Source organism: Carlito syrichta, unplaced genomic scaffold, assembly GCF_000164805.1.
Source record: "Carlito syrichta isolate Samal-C Ts95f unplaced genomic scaffold, Tarsius_syrichta-2.0.1 Scaffold289015, whole genome shotgun sequence".
Lineage (NCBI taxonomy): Eukaryota > Metazoa > Chordata > Mammalia > Primates > Tarsiidae > Carlito > Carlito syrichta.
The window spans coordinates 101,714-114,567 of record NW_007233111.1 but is presented as its reverse complement, the minus strand read 5'-3'; the positions used below and the strand labels follow the sequence as shown (position 1 = coordinate 114,567).

The 12,854-nt window shown below is 36.9% G+C and overlaps 1 protein-coding gene across 2 annotated transcripts in view; it reads left to right on the top strand.

Annotated features, from left to right (window-relative positions):
• Window positions 1-4,999, top strand: part of FAP (fibroblast activation protein alpha) — a 70,922-nt gene extending 65,923 nt beyond the window's left edge. For both annotated transcript variants that reach the window (XM_008054079.2, XM_008054078.2), the window contains 5 exons: window positions 732-831; window positions 1,906-1,970; window positions 2,479-2,551; window positions 2,816-2,889; window positions 4,625-4,999. In XM_008054079.2, coding sequence (XP_008052270.1) covers window positions 732-831; window positions 1,906-1,970; window positions 2,479-2,551; window positions 2,816-2,889; window positions 4,625-4,726 — 414 coding nt within the window. In that variant the 3' untranslated portion in view covers window positions 4,727-4,999. The remainder of the gene's footprint in view (window positions 1-731; window positions 832-1,905; window positions 1,971-2,478; window positions 2,552-2,815; window positions 2,890-4,624) is intronic.
• Window positions 5,000-12,854: the final 7,855 nt, after the last annotated feature.

Here is a 12,854-nt window from a genome sequence, read left to right as displayed (position 1 = left end):
TCCCCTTTTGTATTTCTTTGCTTTTCCATTAAGTTTGGAAGGAGAAACACAAGGTTTTAAAGACACCAATGATTTTTCTTCCTTTGAGGTGCTATGTCAGAAATCTCAAAACAGAATATTTACCACTGTGGCATGCACAAACTATGGTCATATCTAAACTATCCAAAAGGTTCTTATGTCCTTTCTTTGATTGCTGTTATGAAAATAAATAAGTAAATACATAGATACACATTCTGCCTCACAGGACTTTTGCAAACTGTAAGAAAGTATCTTACATTTATATTTTGGTAATAATTTCCTTTTTTCTGTGCATTTCTTTCAAATGTAATCCTGTTTTTCGGTTGTTTGTTTTTTCTAACAAGATCCTAGTAAGAAATATGTAGTGGAAAAAAAAGATTTGTGTGTATGTGTGTGTGTGTGTGTGTGTGTGTGTGTGTGTGTGTGCAGAAAAATTGCAATCGTAGCTATCTCTTAAACGACTCTTATCATGTTTTAAGAGGGTCTATTCTGATCAGCACACCAAGTATTTCCAATGTATTAGGGATTAAATGACTGCTGTGTCTATTGGACTTTGCTGCCGAGAATGCGAGATAGATATTTAATCTACCCTTAGCCATATCCCCCAGCTCCCTTCAGTCCTGGTTGTGAGTAGAGTTGCGAGTTGCTGTAAACATATGGAGGAAAGCTTATGAAAGGAAATCTGGGACTGACTCCTAACAATGTCTCCACAGTCCTATGGAGGTTATGTTTCCTCTCTGGCCCTTGCATCCGGAACTGGTCTTTTCAAATGTGGGATAGCAGTGGCTCCCGTCTCCAGCTGGGAATATTACGGTATGGAAACATTTCATAAATATTGCCGTGAAAACATTTAACACATAATTACTCTATGTTTGAGGTTGCTAGGAAAATGGATTACACAGGAAAATTCACCCCAGCATCACTGGGGAAAATATAATCTATAAACAAGGTTGTTTATATGATTCATTATAATCATGTTATAGCAATCAGAGAAATCTCAAGAGTAAAGAAGGCCTCTTCCATAATCCAATATCTTATTTTCTCCTAGAAACCTGAAGCCCCTGCTGAACCAAATCTTTAAAGTCAGAGCTAACTCTGATTTTGCAGGCATATAGTTACAGAATAACTGGATTTTAAGCACATTTTATGTAAAGTCAGGCCAGGGGCCAAGCAATTCACCTCCATGTCAGAGTTGCAATGCCAGCTCCAGAAATCAAAGAAACAAAAAATATGTTCAAGAAGTACCCCTGCTGTGTGTGCCTATTTTTAGGATTAACATCAATGCAGTATTATTTGGAAGTAATTCTAATAATTGTCCAAAATTTAGCTTTCATCAGATCCTCTTCCCTTTGTTGGGGTAAAAATGAAACAATTGTTATTTGTAAGGAATTTTTATTTAGAAAAAAAGTGTGTGTGTGTGTGTGTGTGTGTGTGTGTGTGTGTGTGTGTGTGTTTTAGAGGAGTGAAGAATCTGGGGGACATATTTTCAACCCAGATGAAATAAGACACCAATAAAATACTAGAGGTGGCTGATTTTGTGATTGTTTAAAAAAAACATATTGAGGTCCTTCTATGGATCATTTGTGCCTCAACATTCCCTTCAAGGAAGGAAGGAAGCAAAAAAGATTAAAACCAACCCTAGAAAAGAAATGTTTAGATGCTTCTGTTTCCATAGTCTCTTCCTTGATTACCTCTCTATCCCTGTTGAGGCAAATTGCAGAGATGACACACATTCTTTGAGGACAACCATTAGAGGACAGTAAAGTAATAATTTACCTCAAGAGCTCCACATGGGAGAACTGAGAAACAGTTATTAAGCTAGGGGCTTTTATTGGTTTAAAAAAGTGACATTTATCACATGAAACAACATATTCTTATATTTTATAGCATCTATCTACACAGAGAGATTCATGGGTCTCCCGACAAAGGATGATAATCTTGAGCACTACAAAGTAAGTGTTTTTCTTGTTATTTAGGTCATTAATTTATTTCAGATGTGCTAAATAATTTTAAAGCAGTAATTTGGAATTTACAGTTTTAATTCTGGGTGCCCAAGCAAATATGATGATCTTTTGTTAACGGCAAAACACATCACTGGAAAGGATTTTTACTCCTTTTAGATTCTATTCATTCTTCCCCATCCCCCATTTCCTAACCTCCCTTTTCCCGATCCTTCTTCTTCCCGCCCCCAGCCCCTACACAGCTTGAGCGGGCATCATTTATGCCTAAGGTCTCACTCACATGTAACATATGACACATAAACTTTCAGTTTTTCAAACTAAGAATCAGATGGAAGTAATGCAAATGATGATGAAAATGTGTTGCTCTGACTCTTAAATATTTATCAACCAAAGCAATACATAATTTCAGTATTGGTGCTAAGTCCATTGCACAATGATTTAGCTAGTTTTCTATTAGAACTTGCAGCAACTAAAATGTTAATTTTTTTCTCTTTTCCAGAATTCAACTGTGATGGCAAGAGCAGAATATTTCAGAAATGTAGACTATCTTCTCATCCACGGAACAGCAGATGGTGAGGTTTAAGCAAGACTCTTACACATAAAAATACTGAGCCAGCATCACTTTGTTTAAGAAACATTAAGCATCCTCCTATGCCTATGCTCAGGGTCAGTACCTAAGAGTCAGGGACATTTCCATATCTGAGTGTGATTACTCACTGCTGACAATGTCAAATGCATGACTAGATAATTGTTGGTGTTCATTTCCAGGCAGTACATTGTCACTCTATGCTTTCTGGTATTTAGCAGCACTTTAACTCTCTCTCTCTTTGTTGCAGATAATGTGCACTTTCAAAACTCAGCACAGATTGCTAAAGCTCTGGTTAATGCACAAGTGGATTTCCAAGCAATGGTATATACTTTTGTTTCACTCATGTTCGTGGCCTTAGACCCCGAAGCTAAAAAGAGGGGTTCTTATTTTTTATTTCTTTAAATCTTTTTAGTAAAACCTGACAAAGAGGCTGCAGGGTAGAGCAGGCAGAACATTAGCAAATGAATCTTGGGTCTTTCATTAACTTTCTGAGCTCTAGGCAAGCCAGATCACTCCTGGGGTTCCCAGTTGAGTCACAAATAAAGGAGCTCACAAGATTAAATGATCTTCTAGCTCAAACATCCAGTGGATGTTTACAATCCTATGTACGCAAGTGTAGTTACATGTTTAGGGTCCCTGCAAAACCTGGAAGTCCCCAAGCAGCTATAAGATTCTGTTTGTACCGTAAGAAGCATTTCAGAATGTTATCAGAAATCTCATAGGCTCCCTGAAGTGATGCAGCTCTGGGTAGGGTTAGAGAACTTTTCATCCATGTATTCTTAGCACCTGGCACATGCCTGGCCCATCACAGATGCTCAGATTTTTACTGAGTGAATGAATGAATGAGCTAAATTTAAAATCCAGGTTGCATGAGGAATGGAAAATGGAAACAAAAAAAAAATGAGGTGGAAGCCAAGGCAATGCAGGGGTGGGGGGCATCCTTGGTAGCTACCTATTCTCCTCAAAACTTCCCCTTAATGGCTTACATTGAACAAGAACCTGGGATAGAAGACTGCCTCTTTTGAAATTTTCTTTGATTAACTTACAGACTGAAAAGGGAAGGTGGGGGTGAAAAGAAACTGGTTAAGGGTACAAAAACGCAATTAGATAGAAGGAATAATTTCTAGTATTTGATAGTCCAGTAGAGAAATTATAGTTAACAATAATTTATTGTATTTTTCAAAATAACTAGAAGAAAATAATTATAATGTTCTTAAAACAAAGAAAAAATACATATCTGAGGTAATGAGTATCCCAGTTATCCTGATTTGATTATTATATATTGTCATCAGATACCAAAATATCACATGTATCCCCCAAAATATGGACAATTATTAAATATCTGCTATAAAAATTTACAGAAGGTGACATGAGATTTTTCTAACCTTTTTTAATTGTGACTCTCAAAGTAAATTCGACTTAGTAAATATATATCATTACATAGTAACCACTACCATCTTTATTGAGTAAAAAACAATAACCTTACTGGCATCTCTCCAACAATAAAGTTTTAAGTTATAATACTATTTCTCCCTTTTTTCACAATGCTAACTTTAACTCCTATAAAGGGTATTTGTGGCTATATGTGGTTACATTATACTGTGGATTTTCTGCAATAGAGAGGAATTAGATTCACAGGCTAAAAGCCTCATGAAATTTTTGAGCTGCAAGGAGGCCTAGGAAAAAATCAAATCCAACTCCTTTGTTTTTCAAATGAAGAAATCAAGCTCTAAAGAAACAAAGTAACAGGCACAACCCAACAGTTTTGGAACCCATGCCTCCTGATCCTGATCCCCCAAGATGCTGGTCACTGCTAAGTCACTGAGATATAAAATATAAAAGTTTAAAGAATATGAGACAGTAGTGGAGATTAATAAAAGCTCTTTAAATCTTCCTCCTCTAAATAAAATAAGCTATTTTATTTATTCAAATATTCTTAGGAGGGATGTCCCCATAATATTAGAAAAATTATCAGGTCGTGAGAGCACAAAAACGTCAAGGCTAGATGCATTCTGTGGCTGCAGGAATAAAACAAGCTTCTTTCTTTGTGTTTCAGTGGTACTCTGACCAGAACCATGGCATGTCCGACCTATCCACGAATCACTTATACACCCACATGACCCACTTCCTAAAGCAATGTTTTTCTTTGCCAGACTAAAAATGACGCAGATGCAAGTCTGTGTCACAATCTGAAAAGTTCATATAAATGCCTCGGACCGTTCGTTTGTTTTACTTTTTGCGTTTTAAAATGCTGGTCTAAACAAACAAATGAATGTTGTTCCAAAGACTGGTAAAAAATGAGGAGGACTCAGAAGTTCAAACTAAATATTGTTTACATTTTCTGGAATTGTGCATTGTTCTTTGGACACAGACAGTGTTTTATCACCTGTTCGTTTGAGGAAAAAAAATAAAGTCAGAAGTTTGAGTACTATTAATGTTGCCTGTGTTCATTGACATCAGGTTCTAGACTCTATCAGAGAAACAAGTGCTCGTGCAAGGCAAGTATGTGGATATTATTAGGGTGCTTGTGGAGGAGAAGGATCTAGAAACAGTTTGAGATTTTTGTAATAGCTCCAAATACTGAAATAAACAGCGCAGGCAAAAGCATTGTTCAGAAAACGCAGTGAATCATGTTTGAGATGTTTGCACTCTATACTGCCCCTTCAAGAAATGTTTATTACATTTCTCCCAGAAGATTTCTTCAACATTGCCAAAAGCATTTGATAAGGATAAAGTCAGACGTTTGAATTCAAGCTCCTTTTAAGAAATGTTTCAAATTTGGAAATGTTCCTATTTTGAATCCATTTTTAGAATTAGTAATGGTAACGGCTTTCAGATTGCTAACCCATAACCAAACAAAACAAAACAAAAATAAATAAAATGGACATCAGTAACTAGAGAGGAAAATTTTATAACTATGAGATTTTTCTGGGGTTTTAGTACGTTATAAAGTTCGTTTTGAAAAAATAAAGCCATAATGTCTGCAATTCCAAAAGCAATGCTCCGTTTCTATTTCTGTTACTATCAATTAGAAACTATGGGTGGCCTGCCATCTCTGTGATTACCACAGAATTAAAGAGATCTGTATCAAGTCACCAGAAGATATTTCTTGAACAAATGTTGGAAGTATCCGCCAGGCCATTGTCTAAAGGAGTTTTCATTGGTTTGTCTCCCAGCACTGGACTGCCCTGGAAAATCTCTCTCTATTCCCAGCTTGATTCTTTCTTTCTAGTTGCAGGAAGAATACCCTCAAGCTTTCTTTCATGTTCTGTAGTTAAAAGAACCAATCCAGACCAGGAACATCGCAGCAGGAAGATCCTTGAAGAGCACAGACCACAGTCTTCTTTAGGGTTTTAGAATTTTTCTCAATCCAACACTCTTTTCACGTCTGCTTTCTAAAACCATGTCTTCCACTCAGGCAACATACTTCACACATCAGGAAGGGGTACTTTGGTTGGCCAGAATCCCGGACAACACCTTCCAAGACTCAAGACTGGCCATAGCCCCTTTTCTCCACCTCTGTGCAATGGTTCATGACCTGAGGGTCAGAGAGAACTACCACATTCTGTTCTGCTGAGCAGCCTCTCTGAAGCAAGCCAAAGAGAGTTCCCATGGTTTCCTTATCATTCACTCTCTCCAACTAGGGAGAGAAGAATAACCACAGTCATTTTCTAAAACTCTATCTGAGGAAACCACCGGATCATTACAAATAGAAAGGAGAACAAAAATCTTGCTCATCCAACTTATTTCCTGCCTTTGTGGAATTTGCAAAGCTGGATTCTAATGTCAATGTGCAGTAAGTGGTTTCCAGCCTCAGGCCTTTGTTTCCACTGCCACAGAGGAAACTTCTTAAGGGACACATCTAATTGTGCCATTTTTCCCTCGTAGAAACCATCAGAGATTCTTTATTGTTTACAAAATAATACACATAGAGCCCTTGAGAATCTGTCCCCATGCAAATTCTCCAAACCCTTCCTCTCTTGACATCGGCCTGCATAGACACTCTATTTCCTCAATGATGCCTTGTTCTTCCACATCTCTACACATCAAAATCCTAGCGGCACTGCCCAATGTGATAAGTAGCTACAAATCACATGTGGCTATTTAAATATAAATGAGTTAAAATTATAATTCAGCTCTTTAGTCACACTTGCCACATTTCACTGCTCAGTTATTTCATGTGGCTAATGGCTGCCATATTGGATAGTGTAGATGTAAAATATTTCCATCACCACAGAAAGTGCTATTGGTTAGTGCTATCCCAGAGAAATCTTGACAGCCCATGTCTTGGAACATAGCTTATAACAGAAACTCAACAATTGTTGAACGAATGAATGCCCTTATGTTCATAGAAGATTCAAATTTTCTACCTTACTGTTGATGAAGCCTTCCCTGACCCCTTCAGGTAGATCACCCAAGTCTTGCTCAAAACTCTCAGCATATGTTCACTTATTTATATATTTATTCAACAAATATTTATTGAGTCTGACTATATAACAACACGGGGTAACACCTGGAGGATTAAGAGAAAGCAAGGCAACAACTTGAGTGTTATTTGTTTTTAAAGTTCACATTTTGTAGAACTTTACTAGATTCTTCTTTTGGCTTGGAAGATAAAAGCTACATGAAGTACAAAGGGAGAGATTTTAAGTAGAAAATACCAAACTAAAAGGGATGATTCTTAAAATCTTGCCTTTCCTATTTGGAAGAAACTAGATTATAATAATAATTATATTTTACCACATGTTATACTTGAATATGAGATTTGGGGAGGGGTGCTCCAATACCCTAACTAAAGCTGCAAAGTATAATTATCCTTCACATATTACTAACTTGAGATTGTCATTCATTCATTTATTCAATAAATATAATTGCAAGTCACTGTTTAAGATACTGTAGGTAACCTTCCTTCCCCCCCTCCCCAAAATCTAGTATGTGTAAGAGGGAAACCATAAAACAATTAAGTTCTAAAAATTATCTCAAATTTTAGTCCCACTAAAATTTTTTTATTTTACTTTAATGCTGGCCTTAGAGTTATTTTAAAAGGTTTCAGAATTTGAAGTGACCATTGATTATATCTTAGAAAGAATTAGAAAAAAGCAGCAAGCAAATGAGTTAAATTTAACACAAATGAGAGAACTTTTGTAGGGTTTTAAAAATCTACCCCAATATACAAAAAGTGCATTATTATTATTTTTCCTTTAAAAAACATGTATTGAATACCTATGCTGTGCGTGTTAATATTCTGGGAACTGCAGGGGTTACAAAGATGAATATATATGACGATTTCTCCATTTCTAGACTGTTTCAGTAAAGGCGACTTAACGAATCTGATTTTCCCAACATTTGAGCATTTTTCAGAAACTGACAGATCTTTATGCAAATGTTGTTGCCAAGCTGTTTGTAATGGTGAAATTATACTTTGACAGTAACTCTTTAAAATATATTAAACCCAGCTAAGGTTTTTTTGGAAATGTTGCCAATTAAGTGACTTTAATGAGCTTCTTGATGGTAATGTAATTAAAATTCAGATGTTCTAATTGTAAAAAAAAAATAGTTCTGGGAAAGTTAACAGTAAAATAAGCAAATGTAAAATGAATTAGGGTTAATTTAAATGGTGATAATGTGGTATTCTGAGAAGATTCTACCAAAACAATGCTTTCAATTATGCTGTTTGTAAAGAAGAAAGAAGGCACCTAACAGAGATTTAGAATTTATCCAATAAAGCAGATATTTTGAGTTTAACCAATAAAACAGATTGAAAAATTCTGAACATAGTAAATCATTCTCAGCTTGTGAAGAATTGCTAAAACACTTCCTTGGCATTTATGGACAGGTACCCCGGCAATCTGAAGTGGAGAATTTTTTAATTCAGGGAGAAAAAAGTGCTTGAACCTTACCAAGCTATTCATGGGGAAAATGATCTGGCTTCTAGCAAAAGCCTCTAATGACCACCTGCTCAGATTATTGGCATGCAATACTAACATGCTGGTCATAAACACTTTCTTTTGATACAGGTACTATCTTTGGCAAGCTAGAGCAGTATGATTTTATTTGACTGGCTTCTAATTAATGCTCTATTTTTTACTTTAAAAATTGCTTTGACAAAATATATCAACAAATATTCATTGGTCCGACATTCCAGGCTTTGCTCTGTGGTTATAAAGAATTTGTATCCTGTGACTAAGACAGAGATACAATCAAGCCAAGGTCAAGTCACAGTGGCTTGACGACACATCTTCCTTCTTTTATAATTACCGTTTATTGACAAGCAAAGATAAGAGCATCTTTGCTAACCATTGATTGTTGGGGGTTGGAATTTTTCTCACTGCTGCAGAAGGTAAATCTCTGAAATAAATGTCTTAGTAAGGCATTCAATAGAATATTTATTTGTTTGGGGTTTTTTTTGAGTTGGAGTCTCACTCTGTCACCCAGACTAGAGTGCAGTGGCCACTCCTGGGCTTGCTCGACTTGCTGGGCTCGACTTGCTGGGCTCCGGCGATCCTTCCGCCTCAGCCTTCTGAGTAGCCGGAATTACAGGTGCACGCTACCGCCCGGCTGATTTTTTGAATTATTGTAGAGATGAGGTCTCGCTGCCCAGGCAGGTCTTGAATCCGCGGGCTCAGGCAACCTGCTCACCTCGGCCTCCCAAAGCGCTGGGATTACAGGCTGAACCACCGAGCCCAACCTTCAATAGAATATTTAAAACATGATTTCTATGGTAAAGAAATGACCATTCATTCACATGCTTTAGTTTGCTATTGAAACATCCTTTCAGGTATCTATAGACATAATAGAAAAATTTATATATTTATAAAATTTCCTTATATCCCTCTGACACTAAGCTAAATTTCCAACTTTGGGAAACAAAAATTCAAAAATTGATGATGCTTTAATATATACACATGATTTGTATACCTACAGGAAACAATGCCGTTCTCTCATTTCCTTCAGAAGATTAAAGCAATACTTTACAATATTCAAATGAAAGAAAAAGCTCATATGTCAATCTTTTAAACAGAACATGTTCATTATAGCTCATTTTAGAGGTAGCACTGCAAGTGGGTAAGGGCATGGAAGTTAAAGTCAGACTACCTGGTTTGAATTCCAGCTTAGTAACAAACAAGCAAATCTGAGCAATCTTAAGTTCTCTCTGTTTCAGTTACTTTGAATGTGCAATGCATATAATAATTGTTTCTATGCCATAGAATTGATGGTAGGTTAAAAATAGTTATCAGTGCCTGGCATATAATACTCTGTAGGTGTTTGTTAGATACCTAAACTACTTTTTAATGGTCATTTTTAATACATTAATTCTCAAGAGAGTAGTAGCCTGAGTCGGAAGCCAATTGTTTCTCTCCCATATCAGTAAATTTAGTATAAGTATCAGAATCCTCCATCATTTATAAATGAATCTCCATTTCTAAAGCAAGGTGGTCTTTTAGTAATCATTAATATTGAAGCATGAGTATCCAAGGAAGCTTATCTACCTTTGTGCTTATCTTGAATACACTGTTCATCCTTGTATCTCAACACCTGTCTAAGGAGTCCAATATTTGATGGCAGTGGTTGAAACACCTTTAGGAAAGACACTGCCAGGGTAATGGGCAGTTGTAGGACATGGGCAGTACATTTACCCAGCTCCTGTGCAACCAGCAAAGCTCTACGGAGGCTTTCTTCTCTCGCCCTGTATCCACCACTCTCCCACTGCTCACCAAATGCCAGCCACTCTGGTATCCTTTGTGGTTTTTTTGCAGGCTGAATTTTGTCTGTTTCAAGGTCTGGGACATGATTTCTTGAGTTTTCACTTGGCTGTGTCCTTCTCATCTCATGTAGGTCTCTGCTCAGGTGTCACTGCCTTAGCAGGAATTTCCCTGATCACTGGATTTAATGTTGCTTCTACTACAGGCAGAGACTTGGGAGCACCAGAAATTAATTTACGTATGTGCTTGTTACCTCTTTCTCCTTTTCAAATCTGAGTTCCTATGAGTGGAGACCCTATGTGTCTCTTTACCTCTCTGTCTCCAAGACCTAGACAGCACCTGGAATCAAGTAGGAGGCTCTCAACAAAATTTGCTGAATGTATTCCCACATTCTGTGGATAGGAGGGCACACAAAACTAGAATCCCTATTAGTAATCTCCAGTAGTAACATATTCCTCCCTTTCTGTAACTTAATATGTAATAGGAACTTGCTGTTGTTCTCCTTAAAGCAAAGAGAAAAAAAAATCACTGAGCAGCAGGTAGCCCAGTCGGGAGAATAGGGTTAGGGAGGACATGAGTTTTAGCCAGAGATCTAAAAGAGGTTGGTATATGAAACAAAAATAATTTGGATTAGGAAATGGAAACACAGCCTACTGCACTGTCCTAACTTAGATACTCGTTGCTTCTAGATGAGTCACCACCGGGACACTGCAGACTGAGGAGTTTGGCACAAAATGTTCACGCTGGAAAAACTCAAATAAATATCTGGAATGCTATTGATTACTCTAGCAACTTTTATTTTTAAAAACTCCACTGGTTTTGAAAATCTATTTTACTTAATAAATATGCTTCAAGTACTAAGGGTTTCTTATACATTATAAAATGATAATCATGCCTTATACTGTTTCTATCTCCCGAACAGGTGATAAATTCAAATCCTGAAAGTCTGGTTGATTGTTTCTTTTAAATTCAGATTATGAGATTGGAGTCACAAAAAATTTCATTGAAATACACTTCAAGTTGTGCATTTTGGATCATATTTTCTGTTTTATTCAACACAAGTGAGTTGAACTTTCCAGGATCCCACTGATGCAAATGAGAGTGGCCCTGTGTACCTGCAAAATTGCCAAACAGAATCAAAAGACTTGAGCTCTAGTTCTTGTGATTTGGGCAAGCTTCTTCACTTCCTGAGACTTAGTTACTCCCTCTGCAAGCTACAGAAACTGGGCTAGATCCATGGCTTTCAAATCACACTTTGCAAACTCTAGAAATTCTTCTGTATCCCTTTAGGGGATAGTGCAAGGCAATTCCTAAGTCCAAAATCATCTTCCAAAATCTGAGGCCTGTGGGTTTTATAGTAGGAGTCAATCTTATGTTTTAATTTACTCTTCTCTCCCCTTGATCTTCTCGGATTACAGTGATGACAATATTTTCTCTCAGTATGGAGCTCACAGGGATCTCTTTTGAGGCTCTATTTATAGGGATGGAATGGGAAATGTTTGGTTGGATGACAACTATACATCACTTAAAAGCACTGAGGCTGAAGTGTCCACCCTAACTTTGGCAGTAAAAGTGAGGTCAGAGACCCACGAAAGCACCTTGCTAGATGTTAGTATAACATTCTAAAGGTGATTGCCATCACCATCACCATTTTCCTTGAGAAGACTGATTTTATATGAGTCAAATTGATAGTTGAAAATCTTGTATCAAATAGATTTAATGGATGCTTTGAAATAGAGTTTCCGATATCAAGTAACTGTTGAGTCCAGGCTGGCAGTCAGAATGAGAAGCAACCCAAAGAGGGGGTCAACGAAGTCCCTGGTAAACTAAGGAGAGGATTCTGGTGAGCTGGTGAGGGTAGCTAAAGGGATAACAACTACTAGTTCAAACTGTTGCTGTGGGGAAATATAGGCTTATTATTGCCAGACCTTCTGATTTTATCAAGAGAAACCAGAAAATCAAATTTTTAAATGTGAACTCTCTCTCAATTTTTAACCTTGGACAATTAATTTATGAATAAAGAAAACTCATCTGTGTGCCAGGTTTGATCTGCAGGTATAAATTTCTATTTTAAGTAATAATTTGGTTGCTTTCTTTTGGATATAAATTGTGTACAAGGATTCTGATTAGCAAAACGAGATATCAGTTATGGAACTTACCTAAAATCCCATAAATCCAAGTCCACAGGACCACGGTGTTCCTACCACCACTGTGCTTCCATGTAACATTGGTAGTGCCTCTTGTCAGGTATTCCAGAAGGAATGTGTGGGATACCTTTTCAAATGACTTTGTTACATATTACTGGCATTAATCAAATGCTCAATATCAACTATAAATAAACATAACCTTAATAGCAGGTCTTTATCAGCCATTATTAAATTTAAATACCCTTAATCAAGAAGTCACTAAGTGACTGCTAAATATTTGTAGGCTGGTTTTGAAAATGAAGTTTTGTGCCTCCCTCTATATCTTAGTAACTTCTACAGGGTCTAATCTTGTTTCTGGCCCCAGAAAAATGGCACGTATGTACAGGCAGGCCGTTCAATATGTAAATCCAGTTCGTGACTGGACTCAGAATGACAT